The sequence below is a fragment of the Caretta caretta genome, chromosome 23 (genome assembly GCF_965140235.1).
Source record: "Caretta caretta isolate rCarCar2 chromosome 23, rCarCar1.hap1, whole genome shotgun sequence".
Classification (NCBI taxonomy): domain Eukaryota; kingdom Metazoa; phylum Chordata; order Testudines; family Cheloniidae; genus Caretta; species Caretta caretta.
In genome coordinates, this window is record NC_134228.1 from 1,638,750 (window position 1) to 1,658,824 (window position 20,075).

The following is a 20,075-nucleotide window of genomic DNA, read 5'->3' on the forward strand; positions in this document are numbered from 1 at the left end:
GTCCTGGCTCCCAGATCCCACTGCTCTAACTATCAGGCAACTTGGATGCCCCCTGGTTTTTATTTCCTGGGCTGGAGAGAGGCGGTTTGGGGGTTTGGTGGGGGTGCTGGGAGCCTCCATTTCTTCATCCCCATTAACCGCCCCCCCCCCCGATCTGAGCCCCCCCCAGCAGCTGTTCCAGGAACTGGCTGGCAGAGGTGGGGTTGCCCCACGGGCACGGGGAGGGCGTGTTCGCTTGGCAGGTACAGGGAGTCCATGGTACAGCCGCCCGCTGACTTGCCGCGCCCAGCCGGCCTGCGTCCCCCCCGCCCTGGGTCAGGGCTTGCTGGGGCCTGTGGATGCGAGCACAGGGCTCTGGGGCGCGTCTCAGCGCTGTGCCCACGCAGTGCTGGGGGGGCAGCGAGGGGCAGTGGGGAAACAGGATGCCTGGGTCCAATCCCCGGCTCTGGGGGGAGTGGGCCCAGTGGTTAGAGTGGGGGGGAGGGGTCTGGGCAGCAGGACTCCTGGGTTCCGTCCCTGGCTCTGGGAAGAGTGGGGTCTTCTGGGTTAGAGCTGGGGGGCCTGGGAGCCAGGACTCCTGGGTTCTCTCCCAGCTTGAGGCTAAGCTTGTCTCTCTCTGGGGGAGGGCCTGGGGGCCCCCTACTAGGAACCCAAGCTGCCAGCCCCCCCAGTCCACTAGGCCCCACTCAACTCTCAGAGTACAACATGGCAGGGGGCTGCCGGTGAGGGGCATCACCAGAGCTGGGGGACAGCAAGGGGAGACCAGGGCTGCTTAGATCCAGCTTCTGACACCTTGGGGGAAGCAGCCCACACAGCTGCCCCCACCCCCCCCGTGCTCCTGGGGCTCTTAGCTCCCCGAGCCCCCCTTCCCTTGGCAGCAAATCCGGGGTGGGGAGGGACGCTCCCCGGGTGGAATCGCTGGGCGCAGGGCACCCCTCGCACTCGCAGCCTTGGTGCAGGCCTTGGGTGTGTGGGGTCATTCCCGTCACACGGACACCGGCCTCCGCAGGCAGATTTCAGGCCTGGGCACATGCCCCACCTGCCCCCACCTGCCCCATGCACCACTGCGACATGCCCCCACCACGGTGCAACCCGGCCCTGCAGCGAGTTCCCCTGCACCCGGGCTGACGGCGCTGGGGTGGCCGATTTTGCCCCCCGAGGGTGAGCCCCAGGCTGGGCTGAGCTCCATGGGGGGTGGGACTGGAAAACAGCCATGAATAAGGGGGAGTGGCAGGGGGCAGAGCAGTCAAGGCTGTGGGGGGGTGTTGGGGATCTGAGCCAGGCCTGCCTGGGGGCTCCCCAGGTGCCCGGTGATGGGACACACGAGGTGCCGGGGCTCTAAGGCGGGTGCAACAGGTGAAATGAAAGAGCCGTGGGCAGCCAGCCCTGCTGGCAGAGAAGCTGCATATGGCCCGGCAGGGTACGGGGTGGGGAGTTGTGGGGGACCGCTGGGCCTCAGAATTGAGCCACCTCCTCTCCTGATGCCTTGGGGGTCGGGGGTGTGGGTGGGGGGCTTGAATTCTGGGGACACAAACCAGCCACCCACTGGGGGAAGCAGCGTGACACCGACACGCTGCCCCCCCTTCCCCCAGCAGCCCCCAGCCCCGGGAACAGGTTACACTCACTGCCCCACAGCGTGACCCCCAGCTGCCCCAATCCCAAACCCCCACCCCGAGCCACCAGAGAACCCAGGAGTCCTGGCTCCCAGCCCCCCCCCCCGCGCTAACCACTAGACCCCACTCCCCTCCCAGAGCCACCAGAGAACCCAGGAGTCCTGGCTCCCAGCCCCTGCCCCCCGCTTTAACCACTAGACCCCACTCCTCTCCCAGAGCCACCAGAGAACCCAGGAGTCCTGGCTCCCAGCCCCCCCCAGCTCTAACCACTAGACCCCACTCCCCTCCCAGAGCCACCAGAGAACCCAGGAGTCCTGGCTCCCAGCCCCGCCCACCCCACAGCCTTTCCCTCTAAGCCCCGCCCCTGCACCCCACCTCCCAGTGACGTCAGACGCACGCCGGCGTGGGCGCGCACGGACCCGGAAGCGCCTCCCCCAGCCGGGTCCGCGGGCGCCGCCATATTGGCGGATCCTGGGCGCCGCCATATCGCGCCCGCTGCGCTCGGTCTGCCCGGTGTCGCCGCCCCAGCCCCAGCCATGTCCGAGAGCTACGGTCAGCGGGGGGGGCTGTGCGGGGCGCTGGAGGGCGCGGTGGGGGGAGCTGGGTGCGAGGGTGCGGGGGGGAGGGGCTGGAGGGTGCGGGGGGGGGAGCTGGGTGCGAGGGTGCGGGGGGGAGGGGGCTGTGTGCAGTGGGGGAGGGGGGAACTGTGTGCGGGGGGGGGAGGGGCTGCAGGGTGCGGTGGGGGGAGCTGTGCTCATGGGGTGGGGGCTGGAGGGTGCGGTGGGGGGAGGGGGGAGCTGTGCGCATGGGGTGGGGGCTGGAGGGTGCGGTGGGGGGAGGGGGGAGCTGTGCTCATGGGGTGGGGGAGGGGCTGGAGGGTGCGGTGGGGGAGGGGGAAGCTGTGCTCATGGGGTGGGGGCTGGAGGGTGCGGTGGGGGGAGGGGGGAGCTGTGCGCATGGGGTGGGGGCTGGAGGGTGCGGTGGGGGGAGGGGGGAGCTGTGCGCATGGGGTGGGGGCTGGAGGGTGCGGTGGGGGAGGGGGGAGCTGTGCTCATGGGGTGGGGGCTGGAGGGTGCGGTGGGGGGAGGGGGGAGCTGTGCTCATGGGGTGGGGGCTGGAGGGTGCGGTGGGGGGAGGGGGGAGCTGTGCGCATGGGGTGGGGGCTGGAGGGTGCGGTGGGGGAGGGGGGAGCTGTGCTCATGGGGTGGGGGCTGGAGGGTGCGGTGGGGGAGGGGGGAGCTGTGCTCATGGGGTGGGGGCTGGAGGGTGCGGTGGGGGAGGGGGGAGCTGTGCTCATGGGGTGGGGGCTGGAGGGTGCGGTGGGGGGAGCTGTGTGCATGGGAGGGGGGAGCTGTGGGCAGGGGCTGGAGCCGCAGGCGGGGGGGTTCTGTGCGGGGGGGGGCGGTTGGCCCATGTGGGTGAGTATTAAAGCAAGGCGGGGGTGCGTGGCATGCAGTCGGGGTGCACTGAGGGGCAGGGCAGGCGGCGGGGTTGCAGTAGGTGGAGGGGTGTGGCTGGGGGGGCAATAGGAGAGGAGTGGCACTGGGAGGGGACAGGGGTGTGGGGATGGGGGGGTGCTGCGGGGCTGAAGCTGACCCACTGCGATTCCCCCCCCCCCCCAAATTCTCCTGCAGGCTGTGCTGGGCGCCAGCCGGGGGCCTGGCTCAGGGCTGGCAACGCTGCCCAGGCCTCAGAAATCCTCCCCGAAGGAGCGTCATTGGCCTGTTTTGGCATCTGTGTGTGGTGCCCGGGCGAAGGGGGGTGGGAAAGTCCCCGGTGCGGAGAGGCCCTGCCCTCGGCATGACCCCCCAGGGCGCTAATCGCCCCACAACTACGCAGGCTGGAGCTGGGGGTGCGTTCCTGGAAACCACTTCTTGTGCCAGCTGTCGAGGAGGCTGACCCCAGAGCCAGTCGCTTAACAATGAGAGGAGATGAAGCGCGTCCCCTGAACGCGGGGGGTGTGGGGAAGATGAGGGGTGGTGAATTTCTGCCCTGGGGGAGCCTGCCTGGGTTTATTCAATGCCATCTGCTCTTGGGCTGCCCACCGCCCTCTCTGGCTTGCATGAGCTGAAACTGGGGTTGGCAAATGGGGGTGTCTTGGCCTTTTAACCATTCAGATTCAAACTCCTTCCCCCTCCCCCAGTGCACAAACAAGCCCTGGGCGTGCCAGGTTCAAACCCTCATGGGATGGATTCGTCCTTCCCTGGTGGGTTCATGGCGCATGAGCTGCTGAGCAAATGGGAGGTCTTTTCTTCCCCACTCCAGGGACTGCGTTTCAGTGGCCCTGTGTGCACCCGGGGGTGCTCCAGGACAGCAGGGCTGGGTGCTAATGGAGGAACAGAGACGTGACTTTTCCACTGCCTCTGCCCGTGCGACAAGCCCAACCATTGGGCTTCCTCGGGTTGTATGCACGGGGAGTTCTTCCCCCGTAGCTCTGCGTGTGGGTGTTCTTATTCTGCACGAAGTTTCTGGTTCTGAATTAGACTAAGGTGCTTTGGAGGAAGGCCTGGGCTGCACTGAAAAGTTGTCAATGGAGCTATGCCGATGCCACCTTCCAGTGCAGTCCAGGCCCGCGCGGGAGTCAGCCGCCCCTAGGAACACGTCACGTGCCATGGGTGCCTGTCTCTCTCATCGAGGCTGCTGCTAGCATTCAAAATAAAGCCTGGGGCCTTGTCCGTACAGACAAGAGGCAGCTTTAGCAGTCCCGGGAAAGCGAAAGCGGTGAGTTAACGCCGAACCAGCCTGTTAGTGTTGGCGCAGCTATTCCAGCCTGGCAAAGGGCGTTCGTTCTACAGGTGTAACGGGGAGTCTACACTGCAAAGTTAGGTCAGCTTCGCTACATCCCCCAGGGGTTTGCAAAATTCACAATCCTCAGAGGAGCTGACTAGGCCCTGGTGCAGACGCCGCTCGGTCAATGGAAGAATTCTTCCACTAGCCTCGCTACCGCCTTGCGGAGCGGTGGGTTAACAGCGGGGGGAGGAACACCCTCCGTTGCGGTAGTCGGTGTCTACACGACAGCAGCACAGCTGTACCCCGAGTGACCTGTGTCCACACTGGGGCTTGGGCTGGTGTCACTCTGCCAGTAAAATAAATAGAAAATCACGCCAGCCAACACGATTGGAAAGCTGGGTAGACTCCACCGCTGACGTTTGCTACTGGGCCGTTCGAAAGGATGAAGAGTTTGTTTAAAACCACCTTTGTCGGAAGTCTTGCTGACTGTTCTTCCGGCCTGACTCACAGGGAGAGCAGGGGAATCTTTTCACTTGGTTTTCTTTGTGCCTCGGTCAGCACTTTGCATATCATCCGTTCCACTGTTCGCGCAGTTTCCTCAGTACCTGCGCTTGTGTTTGTGTTGCGTTCCACAAGAGCACGGACTGGGCCACCTGAAAAATGTGATCATAAAACTGCAGTTGGCAGAGAGGCAGGTGCAATGGCTGAAACGACTTTGAACTCACTCAGCCTAGATATCAAGATAACTGAGTTCCCTTTAAACCTGGCAAAGGCTTTCTGGTTGCTGGGCACAGGTTTGTCTTTCAGGCGGAGTCCTGGGGTTTTAAGATAGGGAGATAGCATCCAGTGCTTGAGGTTTCTCTTTCTGGGAAAACAGCATCCCAAATATTTCCCTTGTAAACAAGGTAATAATGGGACCTAAATAACTGAAGGGAGGTGGTTTTGCTTAATGGGAGAAGCCTTTCTCTCAGAGCTAGCATTGATTTTTAGCTTAGGATTCTCCATCACTGGCCATTTTAAAATCACGCTGGGATCTTTTTCTAAAAGACCTGCTCTGGTTCAAGGAGGAACTACTGATGCAGGGAAGTGCTGTGGTCTGGGTCAGACGAGATTACTTAGCCCGGCCTCAGACTAGATGACTAACTGAGATCCCTTCTAGTCCGGTGGTTCTGTGATTGCAATGGTTCCTGCTGGCCTTGGATTCACTGAACTAGTGAAGGGGAACCAGGGAGAACACTTCTGCTTTTGTTGTGAGGGCGTTTGTGGTTCAAACACTGCGAGGTTCTGCCGAACACTAGACACTTCTATGGGTAAGGTAGATCGGTTTGGTAGGCTGACACCACAGCTGATCATGACCTGTATTGTCTTGTTATTTCCTGATATCTCCCCTTGGCTATACCTTCCTGTTGTCTCTTGGCTCGCAACTGGGGTCCTGTGCACTCGGCAGCCTCTGCAGGGTCATTGGTAGGATGCTGTTCTTAGAAAGGATTGTAAATCAGGGCTTTTCAAGGAGCATCTCTTCTCCCCCTCCCCGGTACGTTATTCCATCATTGTTCCCTGCAGGGTTTCGTGCACCTTCCTCTGAGCTGTCAGGAGCTGGCCTTTGTTGGACACAGGTGATGGGCGTGGCTGGAGGCCTGGTCAGAGCTGATGTGGCTGTGCCCAGCGCTTCTATGCCAGAGAGGGAATGGGGCATGAAACCTCCTGCAGAGCTGAGACTAAACAAACAGCCTGACTTGGGAACAGTGACAAGAGAGAGGGACACACTCCCTCTGTGACCTTGAGCGAGCCCCTGCCTCAGTTTCCCCACTTGTAAAATGCTTTCCTACCAATGGGTGAGTGTTAAAGATTGAGGTGCTCAGATAACACTGTCACGGGGCCATACAAGTACCGATGCCTTCCCCCCCAATGTGTTCTTAATGGAGCGGTTACTCAGGTGAGGAGTGAAATCGCGGTCCCCAGATCCAAATGGTGTGAATACCTGGGTAGGTGGTAATTTGGCGCGGGAGTCTTCACAAGCAAGGAATGCTCCGTGTATCGTATGGAGTGGTGTTCGTCAGCCTGCTCTGCTTGGCAGCCCCTCGTCTGACGCCAAAAGTGTGCCAATGAGAATAAGTCTCTGTAATTCTCAGGGCGAAGACTTGCCCTGGAAGGGGAAAGGTGTATGGGGAGGGGTGGAGAGAGGGTTTTGTGGCTTCCATTGGACCAGAATTGTCACTGCCTTATGCCCCCCGGTTGTGACCCACCAGGCGAGTAGCACTAATATGGGCTTCGATGCAATGCCTCTTGCTTGCAAATTCTTCCAAACGTGCCTCTGTTCAATGAAAGGAGACGTTCGATTCATAAACAAAGCGCCGGTGTGGGGTACTTAAAACCAACGTGCACACACAGGGGTCTGCAGGCTGGTCTACGCTGGGCGTGTACGTCGGTGTCGTGTGGAAAATCCACCCCCTGAGAGACGGAGTTACGCTGACCTGACCCCGTGCAGACAGGGAGAGCCCCTCCCGTCAGCATGGTGCTCTTAGTGGCTTAAGCGTAGATGTGCCTGGCAAGTCAGAAAATCGACCTCCTGCCCTTTCTGTGGCGCTCATCCCCACCAAATAAAGGCCCATTCGCTGTTTGGCTTCTTCCTCTGCATGGGGACAAGGCCTTTCTCTGTCTGTGGGGCACCCCGCAGAAGGGGGGGGTCTCTAGGCTTTACCGTCGTGCCACTGGGGACGGGTTGGAGTCCGAGCCGGAGATCGCGCCTTGTGCCGTACCAGAAGGAACCGGCTCTGGCCGGTGGCTGGGGGGAGCGTCCGGGACTTCAGCCCAAGAGATCTCTGGAGGCTGCTGTAATGGGAGGCTTTCGGGGGCGGCGGGGAATACGGTACGTTCTGTCCGGTGCCCACCTGCTGGGGTGGGGGGGGGAACACGCTGCGGCGCACTCTGGGAAGTCCGTTGGTCTCATTCGAACACATGCTTTGTTTCTGTGCTTCCCCTCTGCCCATGAGGTCTTTGCACAGTGCGTTTAGCCCTGGGGAACGGCCAAGGGCTTGGCTTCCACTGCCTGCTGCTGTACAGGGATCCAACCCGCAGTGCTGGGCAGCCTGGCTCCAGCTGGGCACAGCAGCGGCTTATGGAGGAGCTGCCGGGCTGGAGCAGCCCTGAGCCTGTCTCGGCCTGCGTTCCGGCTCTGACAGTGGTTGGTGCTAGGTGCTTCAAGGACAGCAGCAGCCATGGGATAATCTGCCCCCATGTTATGTCCCATGCTGGTTTCTAACAGTTTGCTTGCTTAAGCCCTGAAGTAGGAGGAGGGTTAATGACCCTTCTAAAACTGTTCATTAACTAGAACGATTCTGGCTCTTCTTGTTATGCATATAAAAGTCCAGACGCTTTTTACCTTCCTAAGTTCTTGGCCTCAGCAACTTCATGTGGCAATGAGTTCCATAGTCCAACCGTGGTGCGTGGAAAAAGTCTGTCCTTTGGCCAGCTGTGCATTTCCCACCATTGAATCACATTGGAGTCCCGTTGTTCTTGAGTTACCGGCCAATGCGAACGGAAGCTCCTGGTCTCCCTTCTCGAGACCCGGCCAATTTATCACACCCCCCTGGCTTGTCTCCTTTCTAAGGTAACCAGTCCCACTGTCTTCACAGGACTGTTGGTCCAGGCCTTTGATTGTTCTGACTGGCCTCCTGTGAACGCCTTCTAATTCTGTAATAGCCTCACCTCCTGCCAGTAAGACTTGTAGGGGATTTGAACCTGTGACTTCACATGCTCTGCATTGCAGTGGAACCTGGCAGGCTCCAGCCCCTAACCCCTGGGGGCCACTCTCTGGGCTGAGCGGTGTGCTGTCTCTGCTCTCAGGCTGCTCCTGAGTCGTCATAATTGTGTGCACTCCTGGCTGCTGGCGATCGCTGCAGTGTGCCGATCGGGTATTCCTGCCCCAGCGTGAGCATAAGGGAGCTGGCTAACGTCGAATGGGGTGCAAATAATGCTTTAGTAAGATAACAGCAGTGCCAAAAGATGCCAAGCTGAGATCAGGCTCCCTTTGCCCCGGGTGCTGTATATACACCTAGGACGAGACAGTCTCTGCCTCAGCGTGCTTAGTCTAATGAGACAAAGATGGGCCAAAGGAAGCGTCACTATCCCTTTTACTGCGGCCCGGGAAATGAGGTGACGTGCCAGAGTCACACGGGGAGTTTGACGCTGGGGAGCATTGCACGTAATGTTTCTCGGTGCACATTTCTAAAGACTGGTAGAGAAGATGCTCTGCTTTTTGTAAACCTCCCCAGCCCCCTTCCTCACGTGCGAGGGTCACAATCGTGCTTATTTTGTTCTTCAGATTTCCTCTTCAAGTTCCTTGTGATAGGAAGTGCCGGTACTGGGAAGTCCTGTCTCCTGCATCAGTTTATAGAGAATAAATGTAAGTAGCCCTGTTCCTGTTGCCAGTGTCGTTGTTTAGATGAACTCATTTCTCTTTTGCTCCGGTGTGTTTCCTAAGATCCGAGACCCTCTGGAGCTTGTCCAAAAGGGAAGATTCCGCTGTACAATTGTTGCCAGAAAGACCATTGAATTTGCGTTCTGGTCTGTCCTTCAGCTCCCAAAACTTGCCTTTTACCAAAGAAACTCTGATGAAAGAGTGGGAGTTTCCACATCCAAACGTGTGAAACTTCAAAGCTGTGATGGAGTTTTTTTTATTATGACATTTTTAAACTTCAGCCTTCTTGAGAACCCGCTTCCTATTTTAACATTTTTTTCTGAATGGGAAAATGGAAATGGCTCGACTAGCCTAACGAAATCAAAGGTGAAACCCCTCCTGCTTTGTGGTTTTCATCGCAGATGTCTTTGCACAGCCCTGGCTTCCTCCGTGTGTTCACAAATTACAAAATTGTATTCCAAAGGGGCTTCCTATGTTGGTAAAGAATCCGTCTGGTGCTTGATTTTCACACACTGTTGTGTACTAGCTTAACCGTGGCAAGGCAACGAAAAGGGTGCGTTGTGGTGCGGGTGCAGACACCCCCCAGTGCCAACCGGTTAGTTGTTGACACGTCATCTCTGCGGCTTCTTTAGCCCCGTGTGAGCAGGTTTGTGCTGGGTTACGCCAGCTGCCTGCGTTCGATTTCGAAGCTCCCGCGGTGGGGTGCTGTGGTGTCTGTCTCGTTGGGGACGCTTTCTGCTGCGGTGACGTGGCTTGTGCGGGGCTTGGCGCAGGCTGGGAGATTGCATGGCAGCTCTGGAGCAGAACCCTCCGTGCCGCCGCGCCTAAAGCCCTGTTTTCACGGGCTGTACCAAAACCGCAAAATTGGCTCAATCCGGCGCATTTTCCAGCAGCGGGGAAGCAAAAGCAGGTCTCTCTGCGTGCCGGCCTCCTCTCGGGACAGCAGGGTACTGGACCTGCAGTTTTGGGGGGGCGGCTGGTTTTATGGCAGGTGCAGTAGCCGGCACCGCCGCTGCATGGAGTTCTCTACAAGCCCCTCTGAGCAGGAGCCCGACGTGGGGCTGCCTGCTTCCACCTGCTGCTGGAGAAGTCGCAGCAGGTTGGGGGAGGCTCGGGGGCCGGGGATGCTCCACTAAATCCTCTCCTTTGCCTCTGGCGCTGCCTTGAACAAAAACAGAAAAGATGCAGTTTTCTTTGTGCCTTAGGCTGCTGTGTGCACTTAAGGGCAGGAGCCCACGGCTGGGCTGCAGGTCGGGAGTGAGGGGCACCGGCAGAGCTGTGGGGGGGGCCCAGGGCCGGGGTAGCAGGGGCTGCGGGTGGGGAGTGAGGGGCACCAGCATGTCGCTCTGCAACACCTGGAGTCTCCAGTCTGCGCAGGAATCAGAGTGAAGCAATTGCAGATCGCTTGGGGCTCTCGGGTATCAGCACTTGGACTGGAAGCTCCTGGTTCCGGAGCGGCTACGCGTTGTAGCTGATCCCTAACTGACCAGGGGCCTTCTCGGTAAGTCACTGATTTGGGATCTCTCCCTTCTCCAGTCAAGCAGGATTCCAACCACACGATCGGAGTGGAGTTTGGGTCGAAGGTGGTTAACGTCGGTGGGAAAACGGTGAAACTGCAGATCTGGGATACGGCAGGACAAGAACGGTTTAGGTAAAAAACCACCCATCCAGCGAATGACCATCTGAAAGGTCTGTGGGGTAACATCCATGGAAGGTGTGCCATAGCAGCCAGCTTTCCAGGCTACATCTGGAGACTGGGTAAAATATTGCTTGACGTCCCAGAAGCCTGCAAAAGGGGTGTCTTGCGTGTGTAAAAGCAACTGCAGGAGTTAAGCAGAATCAGAGATTTACAAGGATCGCTTTCCCACACCCATGGAGGTGCAGCCACCTCTGGGGTGGGACATGGCAGATGGTTACCAGCACGGCACAATGCTCCACACCGGTGTAACACAGGACATGGAGAGGCCTGTGTGTGGACAGAGGGATGCTGAACTTAGCTTTAGTCCTGGAGCCGAGACCATATTTCAGCTCTGGCATTACTGCAGCCCTTCAAGGACCCCTACCGGGACTGGGGACCCCTGGTGTGCCCGGTCCCTGCCCTGCAGAGGTTACGGGACAAACAGGCAAGACCCAGACAGGGTGGGGGGACACTGAGGCACAGAGGAGTGGGGACTTGTCCAAGGTTACATGGCAGGTCAATGGCAGAGCTGGGACTGAACCAAGGTGTCCTGACTCCCAGCCCAGTGTCCTGCCCAATAGGCCATGCTGCCACCCCGCCACCTAACTCTTGGCTGCTTGTATCTTTCCGTGTATGATTTTAAAAGCCCTGAGTCCCAGAGTCAGCTTGATCTTGGGGCTGCGGCTTGGGCCCAGGGGTCGGCAGCAGGGTTTCTGCTCCTCTGGAGTCTCCCCAGGGCATGAGGGGTTCGGACGATGGCAAGGACAGCTGGAGACAGCCTTTCCGTTGGTCTTGGGGTGTGGGGCCTTTACGGTCAGATGCTGGGTCCCAGAATGTAGGACCTTCCCCTCTGGGGGCACCAGCTCTGACCTGTCCTTGGGGTGAGGGGCTGGCGGGCCCAAGAGGCCTTTCCCCTCTAGGCAGCACTGGCAGGCTCAGGGAATGAGACCCCCTCAGCCAGGGGTGATGGACGGCTGCTCCAGTCTGAGATGGATCTGTGGGGCAGGTTGGTCAGTGTCTAAGAGGAGCCAGCCACGCTGGCCCTGTCCGTGCCGGGGTGGCGCCAGACTCCCGCCTCGTACCCTGCTTGTCCCTTCGGCTCCTCCATTACCCAGCCGCCCGATGCCTTCCCCCGCCCCCTGTCCCACAGGCCTGTTCTCCCAGCATGTCCCCGGCCGGCCTCATGCGGAGCTGACCCGAAATAGACCCGCGGTTCCCAGTGGGCTCCTGGCCCTGCTGATCACTCGGTCTCTCTCCTCGCCCTCTAGGTCGGTGACTCGGAGCTACTATCGCGGTGCTGCCGGGGCCCTGCTGGTGTACGACATCACCAGGTGGGTGTCCTTGGCGGCTCCTCTCCCGGCTGGCGTTCGGAGCGATGCCCTGGGGCCCCCTCCTCACCTGGGGCTGCCAGGAACGGGGCGGGTTTCCAGACAGAACTAGACTAAAGCCTGCGAAATGGAAACAGAACAAGCTCCCCTTGTTCTGGCCTGAGCATCTGCCCCAGCGAGCTGGTCCGGTCCCATCATAGCGGCTGAGCTGAATTGGTTCTGTTCTGCCCCTCGACTTCGCCACGTAGGAATGCCCTCCGGGTCTGCTCAGCCCGCGGCCGAGGTCCGTGCCAGCAGCGGGCATCGCACAGGGAGTGCCCTGCTCGGCCAACCCCTCTGGCAGGCGTCAAGCAACCCCCTGTGGTGGGGAGATGGACACGAGTCTTATAAATGGGTTGAGAAGAGCAGGGCCTAGGCCTGGAGGGCAGCCCCTAATCTGGGATTTGCGAGAAGTGCCCGGTTGCCGGATGCCCCCTGCTGCCCCCTCTGTCCTGTGTTGCAGCCGGGAGACCTACAACGCGCTGACCAACTGGCTGACGGACGCCCGGACCCTCGCCAGCCCCAGCATCGTCATCATCCTCTGCGGGAACAAGAAGGACCTGGATGCGGACCGGGAAGTGACCTTCCTGGAAGCCTCCCGCTTCGCACAAGAGAACGGTACCAAGCCGGGGCCCGGGTAGGGGCTGCTCTGGGGGCTCGTTAGTTTTGACTCTCACATGGTCCTGCCTTGCCCTTTCCATGTGGGGTGGGGGTGTTCCTTGGGGATGTTCCTGTCCCCTACCTGCTTTGCCATGGCACCAGGGCTTAGTGGTGTGAAAGCGTCCCGCAGCCAGGCCAGGTCCAGCAGGGTAAGGAACTATGGAAGTGGTGTGGGGGCAGGCAGGGCTGGCCCCAGGGCAGTGCTAGGGGGCGGGGGGCTTGGCAGGGAGTGCTCTCCCCTGGCAGTCTGGGCTGGCCCCAGAGTGGGTGCTGGTGGGTGCGGTGTTGCTACCAGGAGCTGTCTTTCCCATGAGCGGTAACACCGCAGTCCTTGCCATGCCAGCATTAAAATCCCATGGCCCCCAAAAGGGGTCATCAGCCCTGGGGTACTGCCCCAATCCCGTCCTGCCTCCTTAAGCATCCCTTGGAGGCAGGGTGCTCCTTTGTTGCTGAGCGCTGCGGGGGGAGGGCGGCAGCTGTGTTTGGACCCCCGGGGCGGGCGACTGAGCTCCGCAGAGCCCCGGGGCCAAGGGCGCTAGATGAAGAGCTGCTGGAATGGCTCCCCGGCACTGGTGCTGTTTGGCCAGGAGGGGGCGCTCGGACTCCGTGGCTAGAGCACGGTGTCAGACTGGAAGCACCGGATTTCGTGTGTTCAGTGGGTGGCGCTGGATCGGGCCCCACTCCACACAGGCTGCCCAGGGTATGAGAGGCGAGGATGGACCGTGCCCTGCAGGTCCCGCTGCAGAGCGAACTGCTCTCTTCTGTGTGTTGGCGGGGCTGGATCCCGAGCGAGGAGTTGCGTTGTCTCGGGATACCCAGCTGGGGATGTCCCGTGCTTAGCGTGTGGGCCGAGGCGAATCGTGCTGTGAGCCGCACCCCGGTTACCTTCCTGCCGTTTCTCTCTTCGCCTCGGCAGAACTCATGTTCCTGGAGACCAGCGCGCTGACCGGGGAGAACGTAGAAGAAGCTTTCTTAAAATGTGCCAGGACCATACTAAACAAAATTGAATCAGGTACGAAAGCTGGAGATGGCAGGGGGCACCGAGGGGCGTGACACAGCCCCACGCTTCCCCGTTGAGCATTTCCAGCCTGAACATCTCGACCAGGAAGGGAAACCAGTTTCCAATAATAATTAATAATGAGTGATAGAGACAGATTATGGTCCGGGCTCTGGCTGAGACCAGGGGCCCCCAGTCATGTCCTGAAGTAGGGCAGGAGATGTGGGTATGGCCCAGTTCTCCAGGGGTGCTCAGCTGCCCCATGCCCCCTGCAGTCCGGGGCAGGGTTTCTCTGGTGCCCGCAGGGTGTTTGCTCTCCCAGCCCGCCATGGATCGATCTCCTTGATGGTAGTTAGTCTGGAGTCTGTTGTTAAGTGACTACACCCAGGAGTTGCCCGGCTAGGCGTACCCACGGCTGGCCTAGAAGGGTCTGGGTAAAGATTCCTCCCTCCCAGCCCCACGCAATCTGGGGGAACGAGGGGAGGTGGCGGAGGGGGAGGGGACGGTTGTGTCCCCCCATTCTGAGTGCTGCTCTGTCTGGCTAGGTGAGCTGGACCCCGAGAGGATGGGTTCAGGAATCCAGTACGGAGATGCCTCCTTGCGCCACCTGAGACAGCCCCGTGGGGCCCAAACCCAGAGCAAGCAGCCGTGCAGCTGCTAAGGGCGAAGGCCCCCAAGAATCTGTCTGCAAGTAAGCTGGTGCGGGGTGCGGGGGAGCTGAGAAGCCACCATGCGTGCTGGCTCAGCCGTGGTGTCCTGGGGGGGCCGGGTTGTCCAGACCCGAAGGGCTGGTGGTCTGTGGAGCGAACCCCCTCCACAGCCCCCTGGCAGTGGGGCAGGCCTGGATCCCACGTGGTGCTGGGGGGGTGGAGAGGCTGGGGCGTGTCTCTCTCTGCCCTACTCCAGGGGTCAGCCCCTGCCCCACCTCCCAGGCAGCTGTCAAATCCCCTAAGCCCCCCGGGACCTGGCCATGCATGTCGGCCGCCGAGACTGACTTCTCTCCTCCTGTCTCCCCAGCGCTGGACCGTGGCCAGTCGGACCCTCCGGGGCTCAAGCACTTTCTCTTCTCTTCCCAGGACCACGTGCCTCGCTCGCAGAGCCCCCTGCTTCCCGAGCCGCACGCTCCCTCTCCGAGCAGTGCGCTGCCCGCCCCTTCGGCCCACGAGCCCTGGGACTCTGTGGCAAACTGCCCGTTGACTGTATGCAGCCACAGTGTCTTCTGTCGGACGCTCCCTGCCCGCTGCGCGTCCCCCCCGAACCTGAGGCTGTCACGGGCCCGTCTCAGTAACGACTTTCAAAGGATGAAGTAACGGGGCCCCGGCCAGCCTCCTGTAGCTAATTGCTGCTCTGGGTAGGAGAGTCCCTCTGCGTTAACACCAGGACGAGGGGGGAGCGGGTTCTCCTTGTGAAACGGTTCATTTGGGGTTGTCTCCTGCTACCCCATTGCTGGGAGCGAGGCTGGGGCTTTGCCCTGGGTAGGTGGGGGGTGTCTCTTAGCCTGGGGGACAGCGTGGAGACGGGGTTTGCCTGTCACAAACCAAAGGGCGCTTGTCACGCAGGGGAGCTCGTGAGCGGTTCCCCCCAGCGAGCGGCTTGCTGGGCGGTCGAGGCTGGGCTTGGATTTCTGTTACACTGGTTTTGCTTTTGAAGCTGGGGTCTGTCTCCGCCATATCCTGGGCTCCACCTTGTCTCGCTGCTTTTCCGCCAGCCGGCTGTTGCGCTCCCGAGCACTGTGCTTGCGAACTCTCCCCTGCCCCGGGCGGCGTGATGTTCTGGTGTAGCAGACAGTCGGGGCTGGGCAGACGGCGCGTCCCCTTTGAAATACTGTAAGCTTAATACTGGACCATTGAAGTGTCCGTGGCAGGAGCCGGCTCTGCCATTGGGTTTAGTCCCAGCTCCTGCGGGAGGTTCCCTCGGGCTCCGCGGCTCGTGCGCTGAATTCCTTGGGTGGGCGTGTACATCTGGGGTTCAAAACCCCACGGCAGCCGTAATGGCACATCTGCATCTCAAACCAAGCCACATACCGGGCAGGAAAGTCCAGGCTGGCTGAGCCACAACCAGAGCCGGGATAACGTGCCAACAGCAGCTTCCCCTCGAGGGGGCCGGTTCGAATCCGGCCCCGCTGGGTCCAGACCAAGGGTCAAATTTTCAAGAGTGCCGAAGCAACAAGCTCCAAAGGCCTGTTGAAAGCCAATAGGATCTGGGCTCCTAAATCACCTCGTGCTCTGAATGTTAACGGCCTCTGGTTCCTGTCTGGCCCCTTTGGGGCTCCTGTCCACCGCTGGCACTAATGGCCCTCAGCGGGCTGAGAGGGGCTCGCCCTGGACAGAATCTGTCTAGCTGGAGCAATTGGCAGCCGTCGCTGACTCTGGCCCACGGCTGCGGGGTTGGATTTGAAGGTGGTGACAGTGGCACAAAGACTCCTTGAGCAGCCAGAGCCCGCCTGCTTTGCCCTCGTGCCGCCCCCGGCCTGCACCCCTTCCCCATCCCTCTGGCAGCAGTGACCCCTGGCCCCCGCGTACAGCCGCTGGGCTGCGGCCCCGGTCGCGCTCTCCTAATCTCGGCCCAAACCATTGCACGACCCAGACGGCCCTCCTGCTGTAACTGCCAAACCGGTGATACTCAACAGGCGGCCCCCAGGCCAAATGTGGCCCCCCAGCTCGCCTTACAAAAAGCGTGTAATTGAATTCACAATCCGTGATGCTCTGCCTTAGCAAGCGACTTACCGGCCTGACGTTCTGGCGAGAGCATCCGCTGAACAGCGCATGGCCGCCGCCCGGTTTCTCGTTAGCGATGGAAATGGAGCCGCAAACGAATGCGGCTGGGTGTAAACGTCACCAAGTTGGCAGGGGAAACCGAGCTTTGAACCCCAACTGAACGGGGGGCTTTTCTCTTTATTACGCTGGCTCGTCTAAAGCCCCAACCTGTGTGTTTAACATGCCAAACTGCTGTGTCTGTCCGGAAGGTCGCCACATTGAATCAGGGTAATGTGGACGTGGCCTGTCCTTCCGGCCGTGTTGTAAGACGTGAGAAAATGGAAAATCTGCAGGCTTTGGATTGCACTTCAAACGTCCTTCTCGCCCCATCAGCAACTGCAGGGAAAAGCAGCAGCTGCTTCTCTTCAGAGAACGTGGGAACTCACAAAAGAAAAGGCCTTTCCTGGCTGCCGAGCTTGGGCAGTGCACGCTGGACATGCGGGGAGCCTTGTGCTGGAGGTGAAAACACAGGTGACCTTGTGAACCGTAAGAAGCAGGTTCCCCTGTCTGAGGCCACGGCAGTGCGAAGACGGGGTAATTTGAGGATGGTTTGTCAGCACTGCTTTCCGATTTACAAAATGCCAAACACCCGTCTCTGGCTGTGGACGAACTGAGCGATTGAAGTGACGCTGCCCGGCTATCGCTGTTTGCTGGAATTTGCGATGGGGAAATTTTCGAGGAAGAATTTTTGTGCTGAAACCTACCCCACAGGAGAAAGCCTTTTTGAAAAGGTAAAAGGCTTTTTTGGGAGGGAAAAAACCCAACTTTCTGCAGAGCTAAACCAAACTGTCTGTCTTGTACAGACAGAGGGCCCTCCGTGACAGAGAGAGAGACGGGCATTGCCCCATGTTTCAGAGCGATACGCCTTTCTTTAAATACACTTCACTGCATCGTTCACCAGACTGTCCTATGCGGTGAGTTGTGTCAGGACTTGGAAAAACCAAGTTACAGCAGAAGCTCAGAGTTACTAACTGACCAGTCAGCCGCACGCCTCAGGGGAACCAGAACTACCAATCGGGCAGCGCGCGCCCCCACACCCACCCCCCCACCCCCCAGGCAAATACGGGACAGTGCTGGGTTAAAAGTCAACCCCTAAAACAATCCAGGGAAGCAGCGTTTTTCTCCTGCACAGTGACGTTTCAAAGCTCTCTTAAGTTGATGTCCAGCTGTAAATTTTTGAAAGAACCGTAACGATTTGTTCAGTGTCGGGGTTCGTAACGAGAGTCTACTGTACCGTGATGAGCTCAGCGACCTCCATACGCTCAGCTTCTAGCTTGCAGCATTGTCTTTCCCAAGCTGTCTTACCAGTCCTTTCAGCCGAATATGGGGACCTCTTGCCGCCCGGCGGCATTCGCTTGCGAATAGAAGACGCGTCGGAGAGAGGTTTTGTGCCCTTTAGGAAGAAATAATGGACTTTCTTTCCAACCACAAGCCCAAGCTTGTGAGGCCCTGGAATTTACGAATGCTGTCCCAGGTAGCGTCTCTGTATGATATGACTGGTCACTTGAATTCCCTCAGTGGGCTGCGCTGAGGCCGTGCAAGCCAGGCCGGGGAGCTCTTTGAAGAAGCGTGTGCCTTTCCGAGCGACTTAAAAGGATGTTTCACTTCCCCACATTGCGCGTTGTTGCGACCGGTGACAGTCAGATGAAGACGAGGCAAGAATTCCTACATCACCTGAGCAAGAATTAAAATCCCAGAGCATTTGCTTTTATTCACCATCCGTTTGTCTGTGCCCGAGGGACCTCGCCCTTCTCAAGCAAAGAACATTCTTGAGTCAGTTGACGATTGTAAGGCTCCAGCGCTCAGCTGTCTTGGCAAAATTCAGAGCAGTGGGTCTTTGTGATAGCAGAAGAACGGCCAGACTGGGTCAGACCAAAGGTTCGTCTAGGCCAGTGTCCTGTCCTCTGGCAGTGGCCAGTGCTGGAGGGTGCCCCAGAGGGAACGAACAGAACAGGGAATCACCAAGTGATCCATTCCCTGTCTTCCATTCCCAGCTTTCTGAGCTTAATATGCTGACCAGGTTCGGGATGGACGGCTAGATTCAGGCAGTCTTTTAACTATGTTCGGACCAACGTCCCTCTGCCAACCTGGGTTTTCCACCAGGAAGATTGCGAAAAACTCAACATCCCAATTGCCTGCTGGATGAGCATCTTCACCAGGGCGTCTGCCTTGCCCTGACCGCTCACAAAGCTTGCCCAAGATCACTGCTGTCCCCTCTCCTGTTCGAGAGTGACACACCTGGGGGCTAATGTCCATTTACAAACTTCGTCAGACAATAGAAATGCTCCTCCTTCCCTTGTCAACCAAGGCCTGTATTTACATTTTTCTTTCATTTTATGTGGTCAGCCATGCGTGCCTACGGCCCGTCTCTGGTCCTGAAATTCTCAGATCAGCCCGTGGGTAGAGAGAGTTGGGTATCACTGGTGAGGCCCCTCCAGTGTCCTGCGTGGGCTGGGGCTAGTGCTGTGCATGGTGGGGGGACGGGGAGCCCAGCACATCCATCTTGAGCCAGTCACCTTCACCCCGCTTCATGTGGCTCCAGAGAGCCCTGGGCTATCTCTGTCCCTTTGAAAGGCTCCTGTCTGAGCGGGGAGGGGAGCACAGATCGGGCCGCTGTTCGGAGGGGTGGGGCGACCCCCGGCTGGGTGGCTGCGTGAGCCCCGGCCCAACCAGGCGAGGGGGCTGGGTGGGTTTGTCCGTTGTGTTCTTACGCTTAAGCTGCTGTTATTTATTAGGTGGGGGAGGACAGGAGGCTGCTGCCTTTGTGGCTTGCCTCGCACTCGGCTCTTGCCTGGCCCGTCCCGGGGCACAGGCGGGAGGACGCAAGCGCGGCTCCGTCCGATTCCTCCTGAAGCTGGGGCAGGGTGGGGAGAAATGGTTGGATCCAAACCGGTTTATAATTCACACCCTGTGCAATTTCTTCTCTTTAAAAGAAAAATCCCTCCGACTTCAGGCTGTGACAATGTGACTCGTACATAAAGTATTAACGTTTTCCACCTCCGGCCTCCTGGCATCTGATTGCGGCTAACCAGGGTCCTGGCCACGGTCTGCGTCTCCTTGGCGCCAGGCGCTGTACGTAGCCCTCACGGCAACGAGCTGACGGGCCAGGTCACAGCGTGGCAGAGCTGGGTAGGGGGAGCACAGAGACAGCCAGAGCTTGGCCCGTGATCCTACAGCCCCTGTGAGAGAGAGCTGGGAATTGCACCCAGGTCTCCTCAGGCTCAGCCTGGCATCTTTTAAGGTTTGCCAGGCTGCGGTGTGCCCAGAGCTGGCCAGCCCGGCCCAGGCAGCCACCCGTCCATCTCCCAAGCAGAGGGGCTGGCCCCCACCTCCTGTGGCTGGCTGGGGGAAGAGGGGCTGCGCCCCATCCCTGTGGGGCTGGGACCCGGAGGGGAGGTTCCCTGGGAGAAATGTCTGGCCTTTGGTTGGGGGGTAGGGGGGGTCTTCTTACCTCTTGTGGCAACAAGTTCCAACGTTTCAAGTCCCCGTCCGTTTCAAATCCCGACTTCCCCCTAGCGTTCGAATCAGGCCCTGGTTCACCCCAGCCTGTGTTTTAAACCAGCGGATTTCCAGGGGTGTTGAGCATGGAAGGGGAACCCCGGGAGATGTAACCTCACTGCAGCCAGTCCTTGCCCGGGCCTGTGTGGGGCCGGGCGCCGCATCGCGGGGGGACACAGCTTCTCTTTCCAAGCGTGTCGTAAAGCCAAGGCTGTGGTGGCGGGTGACTGGGGGAGGCCAACCTGGCCAGGGATTGCTCAGACAGCTCCACTAGCCCCGAGCCCTGCTTTTGGGGGAGCAGATTTCTTCCCCCCTCCCCCGGGTGCCCCCATGCTCCCCTCCCAATGCTAGAGCAG

At 59.6% G+C, this 20,075-nt stretch overlaps 1 protein-coding gene across 3 annotated transcripts; it reads left to right on the forward strand.

Annotated features, from left to right (window-relative positions):
• The first annotated feature begins 2,023 nt into the window (after window positions 1-2,023).
• RAB4B (RAB4B, member RAS oncogene family) lies at window positions 2,024-19,217 on the forward strand. Of its 3 annotated transcripts, none has more exons than XM_048832835.2 (8): window positions 2,024-2,165; window positions 8,668-8,748; window positions 10,300-10,414; window positions 11,710-11,772; window positions 12,272-12,426; window positions 13,385-13,480; window positions 14,011-14,156; window positions 14,483-19,217. In XM_048832835.2, the coding sequence occupies exons 1-7, from the start codon at window positions 2,150-2,152 to the stop codon at window positions 14,124-14,126; spliced, it is 642 nt and encodes a 213-aa protein (XP_048688792.1). In that variant the 5' UTR covers window positions 2,024-2,149; the 3' UTR covers window positions 14,127-14,156; window positions 14,483-19,217. The 3 variants fall into 3 exon arrangements, with proteins under 3 accessions (XP_048688792.1, XP_048688793.1, XP_048688794.1); XM_048832836.2 differs by having other exon boundaries at window positions 14,542-19,217; XM_048832837.2 differs by lacking the exon at window positions 14,483-19,217 and having other exon boundaries at window positions 12,272-12,445; window positions 14,011-14,146.
• Window positions 19,218-20,075: the final 858 nt, after the last annotated feature.

What these genes read in the sequence shown, in the direction of transcription:
- RAB4B (XM_048832835.2), top strand. An exon ending in GCAGGACAAGAACGGTTTAG is followed by an intron (nt 10,415 to 11,709) that starts GTAAAAAACCAC and finishes CTCGCCCTCTAG; the next exon opens with GTCGGTGACTCGGAGCTACT. An exon ending in CCGCTTCGCACAAGAGAACG is followed by an intron (nt 12,427 to 13,384) that starts GTACCAAGCCGG and finishes TCGCCTCGGCAG; the next exon opens with AACTCATGTTCCTGGAGACC.